Source organism: Mastomys coucha, unplaced genomic scaffold (genome assembly GCF_008632895.1).
Source record: "Mastomys coucha isolate ucsf_1 unplaced genomic scaffold, UCSF_Mcou_1 pScaffold16, whole genome shotgun sequence".
Classification (NCBI taxonomy): Eukaryota; Metazoa; Chordata; class Mammalia; order Rodentia; family Muridae; genus Mastomys; species Mastomys coucha.
Window position 1 is genome coordinate 47,861,723 of NW_022196898.1, and position 18,092 is coordinate 47,879,814.

The following is an 18,092-nucleotide window of genomic DNA, read 5'->3' on the forward strand; positions in this document are numbered from 1 at the left end:
AATGGTAAATTATAGTTTAAAGTGCCAGATAGAATGAAGATATTTTAGTTCTGGCTAAGTTGAAGAACGTGCTGCAGCTGAATGCTGGCTGTTGCTTTTTGATTTCTGCTTTGAAAGGAAACTTGCTAGATAATTAATATCGTGAAAACTTTAAAAGAGAGGTGCTCTGAAGGAACAAATGTAAAGCTTTAGCAGGTGGACTTGTAGGATACAAATGGCAGCTTCTAATTGTAAATATGCTCGACCTGTTTGAAAACACTCATCTGTTTGGAAACACTTCGATAATGACTTCCAGATATAAAAATATACATATAGATGGAAACAGATTAGAAATGTGCTCTATTATATAAACATTTCTAACACCTCACAACTTCTGAATGATGATTCTGCATAATAATAGCAAATTAGGCTGCTATGTCATAAAATTTGAATGGGAGAGTTTGTTGAGAAATAAAAACATCTCTAACATTTCAGAAGTTCTGAATATTATTATCCTGTATTATAATAGCAAATTAGGCTGTTTACTATGTCATAAAATTTGAATGGGAATGTCTGTTGAGAAATGCACCTCCCTTCCACCATTATCTCAAGGATCACTCTGCAGGCATTAACATCTGTGGCTAATTCATCAGCCTTGCAAACACTCACTATAACAAATATTCGTGGACACAGTGTGATGGGTGCAGGGATTCCCATCATATTCATTCTGGTTTTAAAATATGTCTCTTGGTTTTTATCCTGGAACATTTCGGTTTAGCTATTGTATGACTCTTTATTTTCTGTCACTCTTGCTTCTGATAAACGTTTATAATTATAAGCACTTACTTGCTTGTGAATTATATCTCAGTGTCATTAAGAAACTAAAAGAAAATGATGTTCAAAAGAGTTGGGAAATGGCTATGGCTACATTACCAAAAAAATCATTGACCTTTAATATTACTTACTAACCAGTGTAAATAGAATCTTCCCATGATTCAGAACTGAAATCAGAATATTCCAAAAGACTTTCCCAATAAGATTCAAATATGTTTTAGTTGTGCCTTTCATGGATGAATTCAACCTGCTCACATTTTCTCAGACTTTCATAGCGAACACTTTTATATGAAAGACTGGCTTTTTGTTGTCTGTAGTTTATGTCCCAAGTGTGTGCTGCCTTACTTTTACATGCACAAGAATGGAGGAAAGACATACATAAAGAACAATGGGCAGACAGTATCCAGCAACTTTTTCATTAAAAAAATTAAAAGGGCCTAATTTTGCTAACATGGAATAATGAAGCCCCATACAAGTTGCAGCCTTCTCCTAAAGAGAAATGAAGAGAGATTAAGAAGAACCACTTCCCCAGACATCCTGAGCTTCTTCCAGTCAAAGCCCCAAGAAGCTGGAAATCGGCCAGAGAAATGCCATTTTGCGCGTGTGTTTTATTTTAAAGGAAAGGCCATAGGGACAGACCAGGAAATTACAGGCTGGTTAGTTTTGATTCAGTTGTGGTTAAATTCTTCAGAAACTATTTTAAGAAGTCAAACAGAGGAAGGGCAGAGACCCTGTGTGGAGGGTTCCTGGGTGGTTCTAGGAAAGGAATTACTGCCTCACTAGCTGGCTGGAATTCTTTGAGGCAGGATTATCAAAATGAAGATCCAACTGACACAAATGGAAGATCTAAGGAACCCCAAACCCCAGCAATTCCCCAGAAATAAATGATGCCCCAGCTGGGCCTCTCTGCCAAAGAGGACTCTGCTTTGCTGACTGTTTTGATTTTTATTAATGAAAAATTTTCATGTACTACTAGAAAATTTTGATTAAAGGGGGAAAATAGACTAGCATTTTTAGATAGCAATTAATAATAGCTACTACTGTTGACTGTTTAACTCTATATCTTCAGACATGTTATATTATTTAGTAGTTAAACACTTTAATATCATAAGTACAATGGAACATTACTAATTTGCAGATGGTAAGACTATGGGTGGTGGGAACTTAAGCATTCCAAAAGGTCGACAGCTGTGCTCTCAACAGTTAGGAGTCCAATCCCAACCATCAAATTGAAAGTGTGCTGAGTACACATGGTGGGACTCATGGCTCCAGCTGCATATGTAGGAGAGGATGGCCTAGTCGGTCATCAATGTGGGGAGAGGCCCTTGGTCTTGTGAAGGCTCTATGCCCCTGTGTAGGGGAATGCCAGGGCCAGGAAATGGGAGAAGGATGGGTTGGTGAGCAGGGGGAGGGGGGAAGGAGTAGGGGGTTTTCGGAGGGTAAATCAGGATTTGAAATGTAAATAAAGAAAATACCTAATAAAAAAGAAAGAAAGAAGGAAAGAAAGAATGAAAGGAAGGAAGAAGGGAGGGAGGGAAGAAAGGAAGGAAGGAAGGAAGGAAGGAAGGAAGGAAGGAAGGAAGGAAGGAAGGAAAGAGGGAAGGAAGGAAGGAAGGAAGGAAGGAAGGAAGGAAGGAAGGAAGGAAGGGTGCTGTTAACCGCTGTGAACACCTCACCTGTCTGTCTCAGTAATTCTGAGATAACTTCTGGCTCCCATACAGTGAAATGCTGACTGGTCCTGTTTCCCTGGGACTCAGAGTCTTGCTGGATACTCTGTCCACAGACATCTCTGGTCCCATTTCCCCAGGACTCAGAGTCTTGCTGGATACTCTGTCCACAGACATCTATCCTGATCACTTTTCATACAACTTTGTGAGTTTCAATGTGGGGACAGTTGTCTAGAAAAGGAAGAAAAACTCAGCAAAGATAAACAGCATTGGGTTAACCAATCACTGATACCAAGAACAACCATGACTTAATTTCTAGTTCATTCTTCCCAAGAAATCACCCAGTCTTTTGAAGAATGAGATTTTCTGAGCTTATTTCACATACCCTAATGCTTTCTCCCTGCTCCTTCAAATGATTAACGAGGATATTATTAGCTTGCATGATGCCAAAGTCTCTCTGAGCCATGTATAATCCTGCAGGAAGCACATATCAGACCTGCCTCCTTCTTGGGCCACCAAACACACACAGACATACCCACATTTTGATTCACTTAACTAGGAACTGCACAATTTACCTCCTATACCTAGTAATATTGGGTGGGATTCTAAAGATTGTATCAGATGAAACAATGAATGTTTTTATTCATGTAAATTTATGTGTATTTGTGCTGCTGGTGCCTATAGAAACTAAAAGAGGAAACTGATCATCTGAAGTTGGAAGCTCCTGGGATCTGCCCAATGTGAGTGACAGGAACCAAACTCAGGTCCTCTGGAAGAGGAACAAATGCTCTTCACCACCGTGCTATCTCTCCAGCCACTCTGAACATATTTTTTTTCACTCTAGCACAGCAGTTCTCAACTAATTGACAAGGGGCTCCCTCAAATATTTTAAGCTATGAGCAGAAGACCATGGGGTAGGAATATGAAGTCATATTATTTCTTTTTCCTTTATTGCATGTTGGAGCATCTTCTGGATATATGCCCAGGAGTGGTATAGCTGGGTCCTCTGGTAGTACTATGTCCAATTTCCTTAGGAACCACCAAACTGATTTCCAGAGTGGTTGTACAAGCTTGCAATCCCACCAGCAATGAAGGGGTGTTCCTCTTTCTCCAAACCATGCCAGCATCTGCTATCACCTGATTTTCTGATGTTAGCCATTCTGACTGGTGTGAGGTGGAATCTCAGGGTTGAAGTCCTAAGCCAGAGCAATTAGACAACAAAAGGAAATCAAAGGGATACAAATTGGAAAGGAAGAAGTCAAATTATCACTATTTGCTGATGACATGATAGTATACTTAAGTGACCCCAAAAATTCCACTACTACTCATACACCTGATAAACAACTTCAGTAAAATAGCTGGATATAAAATTTACTCAAGCAAATCAGTTGCCTTCCTCTACACGAAGGATAAACAGGCTGAGAAAGATATTATGGAAACAACACCCTTCACAATAGTCACAAGTAATAGTTTGTGAAACTGAAGGAGCCTGATAGTGATTATTCACTTATACTAAAAGAAATGAATCCAAAGGTTTTGTTCCCAGCTTCCTAGTGTGGCTGTGTTAAGTAGAGAAAAGGATAGTCATGAGTAGAAAACACAGCTGGAGTATCTGGGAACAACTGCTGGGTCCCTGGGAAGACTGAGTAAAGGGAGTGCAGACAGGGATGAAAGAAGAGAGGCAGGAGGACAGAAAGAGAGGACACTGGGAGAGAAGCAGAAGCTGAGGCCAATTGGAGCCTCAGAACAGTAAGGTGAGCTTAGAGCTGCGAGTCACAGCATGTCCTCTTCCCACAGCTTAATGTCCTCAGACAAACTGTATGTCTCAATAGAAATTACCCATCTTGCTTTATGAGATCAGATTAAAGGCACGGTGTCTGAAATAACATTTCATACTGCGTTACTGGCACCAGAATTGGTCACTGATTTTGAACTTGGGGTTTGACCAACCCATTTCTAAGACCCCCAAGAAAAATCATAGGAAACAATGCTCAGTAGTTCCTGAACTGGTGAACTCCGTGGAGGAGAATCATTCAAGAATGTTCCACTGTGCTCTGCAAACACATGTAGAATGCTGAACTATTTGAATGAGTGCATAAGTCGATAAAAGTTATTCTTTAAAATTACTTAACCTAAAATCACTTTCTTATCTCAGTTCAAAGAAATTATCCCAAGACCTTGTTTTAAATTTCAGCCATAAAGGCTTCTGGAAGACATTTGATGGAAAAGTTGTGACTTTACTGTGGCAAGAGTAATGCCTACTGAAGACATTCACAGAGGTTTCACATTGGTATATGAGCCATCACCCAAAGCTGAGTTTTCAGAGGCCCTGATGAACCCCGATAAAGCCCACAGGCTCATTGGAATCAGGGTCATGGCTTTGTTCCAAGGACTCTTTGCAAAGAACATGGGTGACACAACCCTCTGACTTGGCATTCCCGTTCAATAACTTGGTTATTAAACTGTTGCTCGCTCCCACCAATCTTTTTAAAGTGAAGCTGATGCTCTACCCATTGTACCTGCAGGGACTTAACAAGGTGCAATGTCTGCTATAAAACATGATCTTAGTAAATAGAGATATCCTAAATATTGATAACAGCCATGATTAAAATAGCCCTTTGCTAATTTATGGCTAAGAATATTACTTTCCATATTGCAGGGCAGACTTATTGGCCTAAAGTTTTCTCCACGTAGAAAAACAATGTTACAGAGAGAACTTAAAATATAAACCAGAACTGTGTGTGTAATGCTTTGCAGCCCTGGCGCCTGATGCAGCAGCCGGACCACAGGCACCTGCTCAGTCTTCCAGACCCTCCCAGTGACCCCCTGGCCTGTCACTGCCCTGGACACTTGAACAGGCTCTAACATCCTTGGATTCTCTGGGTCTTTTTTCCTTTGTCATTGTGATTCTTTTCTTATTTTTCTCATTGTGAACAGGGGTCTGCATAATGGCTTCTTGATTATCTAATGGTCATTTCCTTCATCCCACATTAGCCATTTGTTCCTGTGGTTCCACCCTGACCCATCACCACTAAAGTCTTAAGGTTTCCCATTCTCTAACCTTGGATGTCCCCTATCCTTCCCTCTTAAAAATGACCTAATAGGAACTTCCCTCACCCCCAAAGTGTCTTCAGCTCCATTGTAACTGCTGGTCCATGGCAGCCACCAGTCTCTGTGCATTGTCATCTCTGCTGTTCGTCTTCTACTCCATGGTCCAGACCTGTCGTCCTGTGCTTTAGAAAGTCTCATTTCCTCTCTTTTCTCTCTTTCCATCCTGATCTTGAACTCAGTGACCCCACCCACCCTCTTCATGTCTATGTCTGGGCAAGCAAAGACAACTCAAGGTGTTCAGAGGACCCAACATGCTGGTTCTATTTTCATCTCACCATAGGCTGAGTCCTGCCACATTTCCTCAGTACACTTGCTCTTTGACTGTCTAAGATGACCCTAACATTATCTAACCTTATTGGAAATTCCTGACTTTTACCTGCTGATCTTCTCTGCTGACTTTAACACACACACACACACACACACACACACACACACACACACACACACACACACATACACACACACACTTCTCTTGAAAACTAGAAACATTCTCTCAAGACCACCCAGACCTCTTCCTCTCTTCTATCCACAGCCAACCACTGATCTCTGTGGATCCTCTTGAACTAGGAATTTTCTTTCTAGTGAACCTTGTCTGGAAATTTGCCGATGTTCCCCTATACCTTCAATGTCTCCCTCTGTACTGGATCATTCCATCCCTTTGATGTCTCCCTCTGTATTGGATTGTTCCATCCCTTCAATGTCTCCCTCTGTACTGGATTATTCCATCAACAAGCAAACATGGAAACTCCTGGCTCTATATATAGAGGCACATTCTTACCTCATCATCATACCCACTGCCATCTGCTCACCTGACAAATGATGCAGAGCCCAAGTTCCCTTCACAACCAAACTTGTCAAGTTAGCTGCCCCATACAAATGCTGTCTCTGGTGTCACTGTCTCCATGCCTGCAACTTCTACAGGCCTCCATAGCTGTCTTTCCTTAGTGTTACCCACAACTACAAGCACATCTTTTTAAACTTTTTTAGTCTACTTGCTGTGTCTCCTTATATCCTACATTTTTTGACCTTTTATTCACTTCTCCCTCTTGTTGAGTGGCTTCTTCTCCAATACCAAATGGGTAAGTATTGAACTTCCCATGATCCAAAGCCCAATTCCCACATTTCTTAGAAACTCTTACCCAAGTCAATTGATGTCTTCCCATTAAATTATCTGAGCTCTTATTATTTGCTCTTGGAATTGGTAACTTCGGTTAACATTGCTGAGCATGGAATGTGGCACTTAGAAGCACAAGGTGTGAGCCTGTGTACCGGAGGCTTTCTACAGAGATCTCTGGCCAGGTCAGGGAGGGGGAATTGTCTCTGCTGCCTCTGCTGCTGCTGCTACCTCCACTGCTGCTGTTACTGTTGTTGCTCTGAGACAACACACAAGCTGCGCTGAGCTGAGCTGGCCAGCCAGGCTGAGCCGGTGGAGGCTGACTAGCCAGCGGGGAGGTGTAGGGAAGCTTCTGGTGGCCTTTTGGAAGAGCAGGTCTCTTCCATGGTGGCAGTGTTACCACTCTTATGACAGAAGCTCTTAGACGAAGGAGTAATTCTCCTTTATTCCTTCTGGATAGGATCTTTATATACAATTTTGGAGTGGGTTGGGATCTAACCGTAGGTACTTCCTATTGGCTTGGTCTGAGAGGTTATGGATGTCACATCTACATGTAGAAGGGCTTGGGATATTTACCCTACAGGACTGATGGCCACAAATCTCTCGGGGGGTGGGGGGCTGCAGGAGACTACAGTTACATGATAGGGGCCTCGTACCTGGAGCAAGCAAAGCTCCTACCATCCCTTCAGGGTCTCCAGGGCTTGTAGCCTTAGCTCAACCTTACCAAGCTTCTTCTCATTGGCCACTGCCCCGCAACAAGGCACCTCAAATATAATGTGATTACTTACAGTGGTCTTCCCACGTTAACTGAAAACTACTTCTCACCAGTGTCCTTTAACTCAGTAGGGGTAGCGCCAAACCACCCAGGGGCTCAAGCTCCAATCCACAGTGCTCCATTTGATATGCCTCCTTGTTCATGACTAGTGGTTAGACTCTCAAAGTTTCAATATCCAGAGTGGATCTGAAATCCATCTACTTTTCTCCACTCTGCCAACACCTTGATGTGAGTCACTGTTAGGTCTTCTCTGGACTATTTCCACATCATCTTATGAGAATTTCAGTTTTTTGTAAACTCCCCCACTCTTAAATTCTCAAGCCTTCCTGCAGATTTTTCAATGAAGTAAGAATTTATTGGCCCCATCTCCAAAGTCCTGGATGACATGCCCATGCCCAGTCTTCCACCTTTGCCTTGGGCCACTCTGCTGTATGTCTTTCAGCTCCCTAAACACAGTTTCTTTATGTCCAAATGCCTTCACATGTCACCTTTTCCCTGTTTCTCATGGTCATTATGACTAATTTATCAGGTTTTCGCTCGAACACCACTTCCTTAGAGAAGGCGTTTCATCCACCGACTTATGAGCACAGTCTCCTCAGTTATGTTTCTCTTTGCATTCATTAAAATTTGTAATCCTGTTTTTGTCTGTTTACTTATCTTTCTTTTCCCTGAACTGAACTTTAAGAGGTAGTGCCTAGCCCTGTTATAAGCACCAATTCATGTCTAGTACAGGGAGAAATGCTGGGCCCTTTCACATCCTTGTGCCAGACTTGTGTCACATCCAAAACTGTTCATGACACTCCCAGCCTCTGTTGTTCTGTCCCTCTACTCATAGAAATGCCCACTGAGCAAACAAATGACTATATGGATGCTCACATTAAAAAAAAAAAAAAACTCATAGATTTTCACAACTTGTGTGCTTGCTGATGTTTTCTCATTGAGCTTAGTTCATCATCATCATCAGGGACAGAATAAGGAAGACATAGAAGACTGGTGAGCATGACTTTGACAGTGTGCTCTTTTCCTTTAACAGTCCTTGTCTGTCTGGTATGGGACTGGTTTCTTGAATTTTCACTTCTATCCCAAGGACATATGCTGTGGCTGCTGTGGTGGAGGCAGCTGCTGTGGCTGCTGTGGCAGAGGTGGCTGTTGTAGCTGCTGTGGCTGTTGTGGCTGCTGTGGCTGCTGTGGCTGCTGTGGTGCAGGTGGCTGCTGTGGCTGCTGTGGTGCAGGTGGCTGCTGTGGCTGCTGTGGCTGCTGTGGTGCAGGTGGCTGCTGTGGTGCAGGTGGCTGTTGTGGCGGAGGTGGCTGCTGTGGTGAAGGTGGCTGTTGTGGCAGAGGTGGCTGCTGTGGATGCTGTGGTACAAGTGGCTACTGTAGCAGAGGTGGCGGAGGTGGCAGAGGTGGCTGCTGCAGCTTGCCTCTATTGTTGTTACTGCTTTCATCTCTTCTAGCATGTTGTCTTACCACTTGTATATGCTTCAACCACATTGACTCTCCTCATTTTCTGCAACCACTGATGTACTTTGACAGTTTTTACCCAGTACTATCAGCAGGAGCCTTCACAGATATTTGTTTACCATGGCTGCTAAGGAGCAAGTGTGAGAGTGGCAATGCTGCCAGCTTTGGAACCCTCACACTAGGTAGGGAATCCTTTGGCACCAGTGACGCCATCCATGAAAGTCAAAGTTTGTCTGAGTCCTTCAGAGCCCTTAGCAGCAAAAAAAAAAAAAATCATGTAGAGTCCAAACTTCTCTCCTCTCTGTCATGCAGCCTGTGAGCTGAGGACCAAAGCTTCCTATCTTCCATTTACCCCATCTATAATATCTTAGAGGTTTTCAAATTAGTTCTCATGACCTTAGGAAATGGATGTCAAAGCCCAAAATAATTGTACAGTATTTTAATTATTTTTGTCTTCAAATATTGATGCATATGAAAAAAATAAGATCCACATATTGTATCTATCTTCTGTAGAGTCCTCATCTTAGGATCAGTACTCCACTATCATTTCAATGAGAACAAACACTTGCAATTTATCAACACAGACACAGTTACACAAAGAAATAGTATGCAAAGTTTGGGGGAAGTTGTGAAGGGGCAGAGTAAATAGTTGATCTTCCCACAGACATGTGGATGCCGTAGAGAAATTTGTGAAAAATTCAAGCAACTGTCGCCTTTTATGGATCCCTTTTTGCTGTATATAAGATATCAGCCACTAGTCATGGCTATATGCTTTTAAGCAGAAGTATAATAATGAGAATTTTTTTAGTGTTAAGATCTCAGAAGACCTTTTAACCTTTAAAAATAGCCAAGATGAAAACATAGCCAGGTAGAATTTAGAAAGCCTACTCATTGCCTTTCTGGTTTGTTTTGTTTTCCTTGATTGTTTTCACAAAGACATGTGTACACCAAAGTTGGCTAAGAGACAAAACCAAGGTATTCTTATTCTTCCTCTGACTTTGCCCTACCCCACTTCAGCACAAACATACAGCTGAAATATTTGAGAGACTCCTTCAGATGAATCTCTTCCAGAAGGCTATTCTTTTAAACAACCTCCTGGTACCCTCCCACCCACCGTCATGCCTGCCCCTACTGCCCCAGTCTTAGTAGGGTTTCTTTTGCTGCAACAAAACACCATGACCAAAAATGAAGTTGAAGAGGAAAGGGTTGGTTCAGTTCACATACTTCCACAGCACTGTTCCTCATTAGAGAACATCAGGACAGAACTCAAATAGGGCAGGACTCTGGAGGCAGGATGACGCAAAGACCTTAGAGTAGTGCTTCTAACTGGCTTGTTTACCCCGCCTTGATTACTCAGCCTGCTTCTTGTAGAAGCCAGGACCACTAGCCCAGAGATGGCACCACACACCATGGGCTGGGCTCTTCACCTTCAATTGCTAATTAAAAGATTCCTTACAGCCAGGTCCTATAGAGGCACTTTATCAATTGAGGTTCCTTCCTTTCAGATAACTCTAGTTTGTGTCAAGCTGACATAGACTAACGATCACAGCCACAAACCCCCACAGATGTGTCCACCTCAACTTCAGTTCAATCTGGAATCTCCACTGTCCTGACTCCAACAATGAATAAATGGCAAATAATAACAGAAATGCAGTAAAATAAAGGGCTGGTCTGATGAAGTGAATTAGAGAATTAAGTTGCCTGACTTGGGGAAACCTTGACTGGCTCACAAGATGACTTCGAGGGTAAGGGTATGCTTTCTCATTTCAGATCACAGAAGAAAGAACAAAATCAGAAAAAGACAAAGTAAAAGGGAAGTCTCCAAAGGAAAAGAAGCCTGCCAATGCCAAGGCTGGGAAGGGGAAGGGCAAGGACCAGCCTGAGGCCACTATAACAATGAGGAAGACCACACAGTTAAAACGGAGAGGAGAAGACGACGACACCAAATCCTATATCGGTTAGTGTGTAGCTCCACACGGTGTCTTCCACCTTTTCCTTTACAGACCAGAACAGGGCTTTAAGAGTCACCTCTATAATTACATTCTATCATTCCTAGCCTTTTTATTATAAAGCCACAAATAACTTTTGTTCTGTGATACTCAGATTAAAAAATATTTCTGTTTGCAATCCATATATGGTTTTATCAATTATTTTTTTACTGTCTGGATGAGATTGTAATGGAAAATCGGGTGTAATTATAGGCAAACTGAAAGTGATCCAGCAAGATGGCTCCCTCTCCAGTAAAGCCGCTCACTCTCAGGCTTGACCACCATCCTCAGGATTCTCATGGTGGAAGGAGAGAACCAACTGCTACAAGTTGTCCCCTGACCTCCTCAGGCATATTATGGCACACACAGGCATGACTGTGTATGCACATATGTACGCACATGTGCTCCCACATGGGAACACACACAAATTACTGGAATAAAAGTTGATACATGTGAGAAATCAAGTCTAATTATTTGAGAGGTATATGCAAAGCACAGCCTCTTCTTTTTAATCTCTCCAGCATATTTTATTTTTATGTATTTATTTACATTTCCAATGCTGTTCCCCTTCCCTTCTCCCCCCACAAAGTTTCTCCCTCACTCCTTCTCCTTCTCCTCTGAGAAAATGGGGCCTCCCCTAGGTATCCCCCCATCCTGGCACATCAAGTCTCTGCAGGGCTAGGCTCATCCTCTCCCACTGCTGCAGTTGGAGCAAGGCAGCCCTATGTATTGCGGCAGGGATAGGGAGCCTCAGTCCAGGTCATGTGAGAGCACAGCTTGTTGACTCAAAATTTTCCCACAATCATTTTGTCTTCAACAGACCAAATAGAACTCTGCTCTGTCTTCAGTGGCTGACCCAAAAATTAGTCATCTTCAAGAGTTACTAGTAATTCATTGCTGTTTTTCTCGGAGTCCAGACAGAACTGTTACTGTCTTTGTTTTATTTGTTTGTTATTTATAATCAATAGACTTGATTCTTGATTTCTTTCAACACGTTTGATCTTTACTGTGTTTAAATTAAGTAAGAGAGACTGGCTTTTTTGTTTGTTTGTTTGTTTTTGCATCTTTTATCAGTTGATACCTCTCATGTACCTCTACTCTAAAGACAACATAACCAGAAGCAATGATTCTTTGCTCTCCATGTCAATACCAATGCTGATCACTTTCAAGATTGGGGAGAAATAATTACATGAAGTTAAAATGTGAGCATCTGTTGTTTGGCATGTACATTGGCCTTACTTAGCTGCACTGTACAATGTAAAGCTCCTATGTATCACACATGGTCAGCACTGAAGCAGGGCAATTACTCTCACACCCAGAACATCGTAGTCTAAGAGATCTTCATATCTTAATATTCATAAGGAACACTACCAGGAAAAAGAGAATAGAGAACGACTTTATACTATGTATATCTTAAAACGGAATGCAGTATAGCTGCCTCACCATTGATGCACAGTGTTCTCACCACCCTGCCCTGAATTCATTCAGTGCTGTGCTACATAGCACATCCACCATATTTCCTTATCCTGTAAACACCTCTACTTATAAAGTACCAGAAAGCTGCAGCTACTTGTAACTCGGGAGTCAAGCCAGATGTTGCTCCAACAAGATTAGAATCAAAGGAAACTAGTTACAGGTTAAACTCCAACAAAAGCCTAGGCACCATTTTCCATGGCCACAGACCTCGTGTGTGTTGGCTTCCTAATATGTCTATGTCTCATTTGCAAACATGATTTAATATTTTGTAAAATGGCCACAGTCTCTTTACTGGAAGAGCAATAATGAAAAACAGTCAACAGGCCTGCATTCCAGCCAGCTGCCTGGGTCTTGGCAAACCAGAGAGATTAGGAACGCATGCATAATTGAGTATCACCATTGGTTTGCCTGAGGACAACCTGTTCTACCTAACAATGATAGCTGACCTTCTTTATGGTATTTCCAACAGATGATGAGCCAGATGATGGTGCCCAACATTACATTATTGTTGTGGGCTTCAATAATCCTCAGCTATTGGCCATTATGACTGAGCTTGGCATTCCTATAACCAGTGTGATTAAAATATCTTCAGAGAATTATGAACCTCTACAGACACACCTGGCAGCAGTCAGGCAGCAACAGGAAGCTGTCCTTCAGCCAGAAGGTACGCACTTGGCCATAGAGCTCACAAAGTCCAGCAATATTGCCCCTGCCCCTCAAGTACAAATGCAATCTGCTGTCTGAAACATGGTTATAAAACATGTGCTTTATTAAATCCTTTCAAGACTGATTTGCTATTCATTCTGCTTATATCAGCCAAGAGCCATAAATTTGACAAATGAAAATCATACTCTGTGCTTGTATCCCTGTGTTGTCACAGAAAACATAGACTACAGGTCAGAAGACTTGGTTACTCAATGATTACTTCTCAGTCTTTTAGCTGAGAGCAAGTGTGGTTACACAACTTTATTTTTCAGGAACTTTTGACCTGCAATGTTTAGTCAAAGCCTGAGCTAGATGAATATTTGTTAAGACTCTTTTCTTTCAAATGACATAGTCACTGAACAGCCCAGACAAGATCACACAGTTGTGTGTGGGAGTGTGTATGTGTGTGTGTGTGTGTGTGTGTGTGTGTGTGTACTCATGGTGAACAGAAGATTTGGAGCTGGAGTTACAAGTGGCTGTACATTACCTGACATGGGTGCCAGGAAACAAACTCCAGTGTGAGGTAGAATCCCAGGGTTGTTTTGATTTGCATTTCCCTAATGACTAAGGGTGTTAAACATTTCTTTAGGTGCTTCTCTGCCATTCAAGATTCCTCAGTTGAGAATTCTCTGTTTATCTGTGTTTCCCATTTTTAATAGGGTTATTTGTTTCTCTGGAGTCTAACTTCTTGAGTTCTTTGTATATATTGGACATTAGCCCTCTATCAGATGTAGAGTCGATAAAGATCATTTCCCAATCTATTAGTTTCTGCTTTGTCCAATTGACAGTGTCCTTTCCCTTACAGAAGCTTTGCAATTTTATGAGGTTCCATTTGTCAATCCTTGATTTTAGAGCATAAAACATTGGTATTCTGTTCAAGAAATTTTCCCATGTGCCCATGTGTTTGAGGCTTTTCCCCACTTTCTCTTCTATTGGATTCAGTGTATCTGGTTTTCTGTGGAGGTCCTTGATCCTTGGACTTGAGCTTTGTACAGGCAGATAAAAATGGATCAATCTGCATTTGTTTACATGCTAACCTCCAGTTGAGCCAGCATCATTTGTTGAAAATGCTGTCTTTTTTCCACTGGATGGTTTTAGCTCCTTTGTCAAAGATCAAGTGACCATAAGAGTGTCGTTCATTTCTGGTTCTTCAATTCTATTCCATTGATCTACCTGCCTGTCACTGTAGCAATACCAAGGAGTTTTTAATCACAATTCTTCTATAGTGCAGCTTAAGGTCAAGGATGGTGATTTCCCCAGAAGTTCTTTTATTGTTGAGAATAGTATTTGCTATCCTGGGATTTTTGTTATTCCAGATGAATTTGCAAATTTCTCTTTCTAACTCAATGAAGAATTGAGTTGGAATTTTGATGGGGATTGCATTGAATCTATAGATTGTTTTAGGCAAGATGGCCATTTTTACTATATTAATTCTGTCAATCCATGAGCATGGGAGATCTTTCCATCTTCTGAGGTCTTCTTCAATTTCTTTCTTCAGAGACTTGAAGTTTTTGTCATACAGATCTTTCACTTGCTTGGTTAGAGTCACACCAAGGTATTTTATATTATTTGTGACTATTGTGAAGAGTGTCATTTTCCTAATTTTTTTCTCAGCCTGTTTATCCTTTGAGTAGAGGAAGGCAACTGATCTGTTTGAGTAAATTTTATATCCAGACACTTTTCTGAAGTTGTTTATCTACTGTAGAAGTTCTCTGGTGGAATTTTTGAGGTCACTTAAGTACACTATCATATCATCTGCAAATAGTGATATTTTGACTTCTTCCTTTCCAATTTGTATCCCTTTGACCTCCTTTTGTTTTCTAATTGCTCTGGCCAAGACTTTGAGTACTATACTGAATAGATAGGAGGGAGTGGGCAGCCTTGTCTAGTCCCTGATTTTAGTGGGATTGCTTCAAATTTCTTTCAGTTTAGTTTGATGTTGGCTACTGGTTTGCTGTATATTGCTTTTTACTATGTTTGGGTATGGGTCTTGAATTCCTGATCTTTCCAAGACTTTTAATATGAAGGGATGTTGAATTTTGTCAAATGCTTTTTCAGCATCTAATGAAATTAGCATGTAGTTTTTTTTCTTTGAGTTTGTTTATGTAGTGTATTATGTTGATGGATTTCTGTATACTGAACCATCCCTGCATCCCTGGGATGAAGCCTATTTTATCTTGGTGAATGATCATTTTGATGTGTTCTTGGATTCGGTTTGTGAGAATTGTATTGAATATATTTGCATCAATATTCATAAGGGAAATTGGTCTGAAGCTTTCTTTCTTTGTTAGGTATTTGTGTGGTTTAGGTATCAGCGTAACTATGGCTTCATAGAATGAACTGGGTAGTGTTCCTTCTGTTTCTATTGTGTGGAATAGTTTGAAGAGTATTGGTATTAGGTATTCTTTGAAGGTCTGATAGAATTCTGCACTAAATCCATCTGGCCCTAGGCTTTTATTGGTGAGGAGAATTTTAATGACTGCTTCTATTTCTTTAGGGGTTATGGGACTATTTAGATGGTTTATCTGATCCTAATTTAGCTTTGGTGTTTAGTATCTGTCTAGAAAATTGTTAATTTCATCCAGATTTTTCAGTTTTGTTGAGTATCAACTTTTGTAGTAGGATCTGAAGATTTTTTTAATTTCCTCAGTTTCTGTTGTTATATCGCCCTTTCCATTTCTGATTTTGTTCATTTGGATAATGTCTCTGTGCCCACTGGTTAGTCTCACTAAGAGTTTATCTATCTTGTTGACTTTCTCAAAGAAGCAGCTCCTGGTTTGGTTAATTCTTTCTATAGTACTTTTTGTTTCTACTTGGTTGATATCAGCCCTGAGTTTGATTATTTCCTACCATCTACTCCTCTTGTGTCTATTTGCTTCTTTTTGTGCTAGAGCTTTCAGGTGTGCTGTTAAGCTACTAGTGTACACTCTCTCCAGTTTCTTTTTAGAGGTAGTCAAAGCTATGAGTTTGCCTCTTAGCACTGCTTTTATTTCATTTCATAGCACTTGTGTCCCATAAGTTTGAGTATGTTGTGCCTTCACTTTCATTAAATTCTAAAAAGTTTTTAATTTCTTTCTTTCTTCCTTCCTTAACCAAGTTATCAGTGAGTAGGGCAGTACTTGGGTATGGAGCACTGTGGCACAGGATCAGGTCCGGGCACAGACCCATTCATAATCTTTTTAAAGTATTTGTTCTTAGGTTCAGTTTGGAAATATTTTATTGAGAAGTTTTTTACACCTATGTTAATAAAGGATATTGGTCTATAATTTTCTCTTTTGATGAGTATTTATGTGGTTTTGGTATCAGGGAAATAGTGGCCTTATTTAAAAAGAAAAAAGAAATATTCCTTGTGTTTCTATTTTGTGAAATAATTTAAAAGGTGGTGGCATTAACTCTTCTTTGAAGATATGGCAGAATTCTGTGGTAAATCTATAGGCTCTGAGATTTTTGGTTAGAAGACTGTAAACTATTTTTTCTACTTCTTTGAGGGGATATGGATGTATTTAAATTTCTTATTTGATTTTGATTTATCTTTGGTAGGTTGTATATATCAAGAATTCACTCATTTCTTTTAGTTTTTCCAGTTTGGTAAAGGGCAGTAATTCATTCATTTCTTTTAGTTTTTCCAGTTTGGTAAAGGGCAGATTTTGTAAGCCAATAGAAAGTCTTTATTAACTGACCAATGACTATACTGAGGTTTTTTGATCCCAGTGCAGCTCCAAACCTTTCTCAGGGTGAGATTTTAAGCACACACACACACACACACACACACACACACACAAAGAAAAATCATATTTTGGTATGACATGCTTCAGTTAACAAGAACAGTTAGCCAGAGTAGAACTACAGAAGCCAGAAAACAGGGTTAGTTAATTTAGAGACTTTCTCAGAACTATGGATTTGATGGATTAAGTCTTTACTTTAGTTTTGGCAGGTGGTGCTGTCTAGTTTTATGGCCAGAATGGTATTTCCATCATGGAGTCAGTTATACTAAAGAAAATTTACCCACTGTTACTGTGTGAGAGTCAATATGTTATTTTAACTATATTCTCTTTTCTTTTATGAACTTGGATGACCTTGTGTTTGGTGCATAAATGTTTAGAATTACAATATCCTCTTCAAATATTTTTACTTTGATGAGTGTGTATTATCTTTCTCTACCTTTTGTGATTAGTTGTGGTTTGAAGTATATTTTGTCAAATATTAAAATAGCAACACCTCCTTGTTTCTTGAGTCTACTTGCTTAGAATACATTTTCCCATCCTTTTATCCCAAAGTGATTTCTGTCCTTGCTGGCAAAGTATGTTTCTTGAATGCAGCAGAAGAATAGATTCCATTTTACAATTTAGTCTGTTAGTCTGTATCTTTTTATTGGGAAATTAAGACATTAATAATAGGGGCTACCAATGAGCAGCATTATTATTTTGTTGTTATTGTGCTCCTCCCCTTTCATTTACTGTTGTGAAAGTATTCCTTATGTCTTCTTATGTGTGATTCACTTCTTCAAACTGAAGTGGTTTTCTTAGCACCTTCTGCAGCACTGAGTTGGTAGACATAAGTTGCTTAAATTTGGTTTTATTGTAAAATGTTTGATATCTTTGCTGGGTATAAAAGTCTGGGTCTACCAGAGTTGGTCAAATGCCCTTCCAGGTCCTTTTGGCCTTCAGAGTCTCTACTGAGGAATCCTGTATTATTCTAATGGATCTATCACTTACATGTTACTTGGCATTTTTCCCTTGTAGCTTTCTTTGATCTATATAGTTAGTGTTTTGATGGGTCATGTGGAATTTCTTTTCTGGTACTGCCTTTTGGTATCCTGAATGGTGTTTATACCTTGATAACCATCTTCATTTTTAGGCTGGGGAAATTTTCTTTTATAATTTTGTTAAAAACATTTTCTGTACCTTTTATTTTTATTTTTTTTATTTTTATTTTAGATATTTTCTTTATTTACATGCAAATTTCTCCTTTCCCAGTTTCCC

The 18,092-nt window shown here is 40.3% G+C and overlaps 1 protein-coding gene across 2 annotated transcripts in view; it reads left to right on the forward strand.

The window, feature by feature from the left end:
- Positions 1–18,092, forward strand: part of Spag17 (sperm associated antigen 17) — a 219,822-nt gene that overhangs the window by 64,235 nt on the left and 137,495 nt on the right. Inside the window, exons 5-6 of one of the 2 annotated variants that reach the window (XM_031374969.1) lie at positions 10,712–10,898; positions 12,875–13,069. In XM_031374969.1, the coding sequence (XP_031230829.1) occupies positions 10,712–10,898; positions 12,875–13,069 (382 nt within the window). Of the gene's footprint in view, positions 1–10,711; positions 10,899–12,874; positions 13,070–18,092 lie in introns of those variants that run through there. The other variant, XM_031374970.1, reaches the window with a different exon arrangement.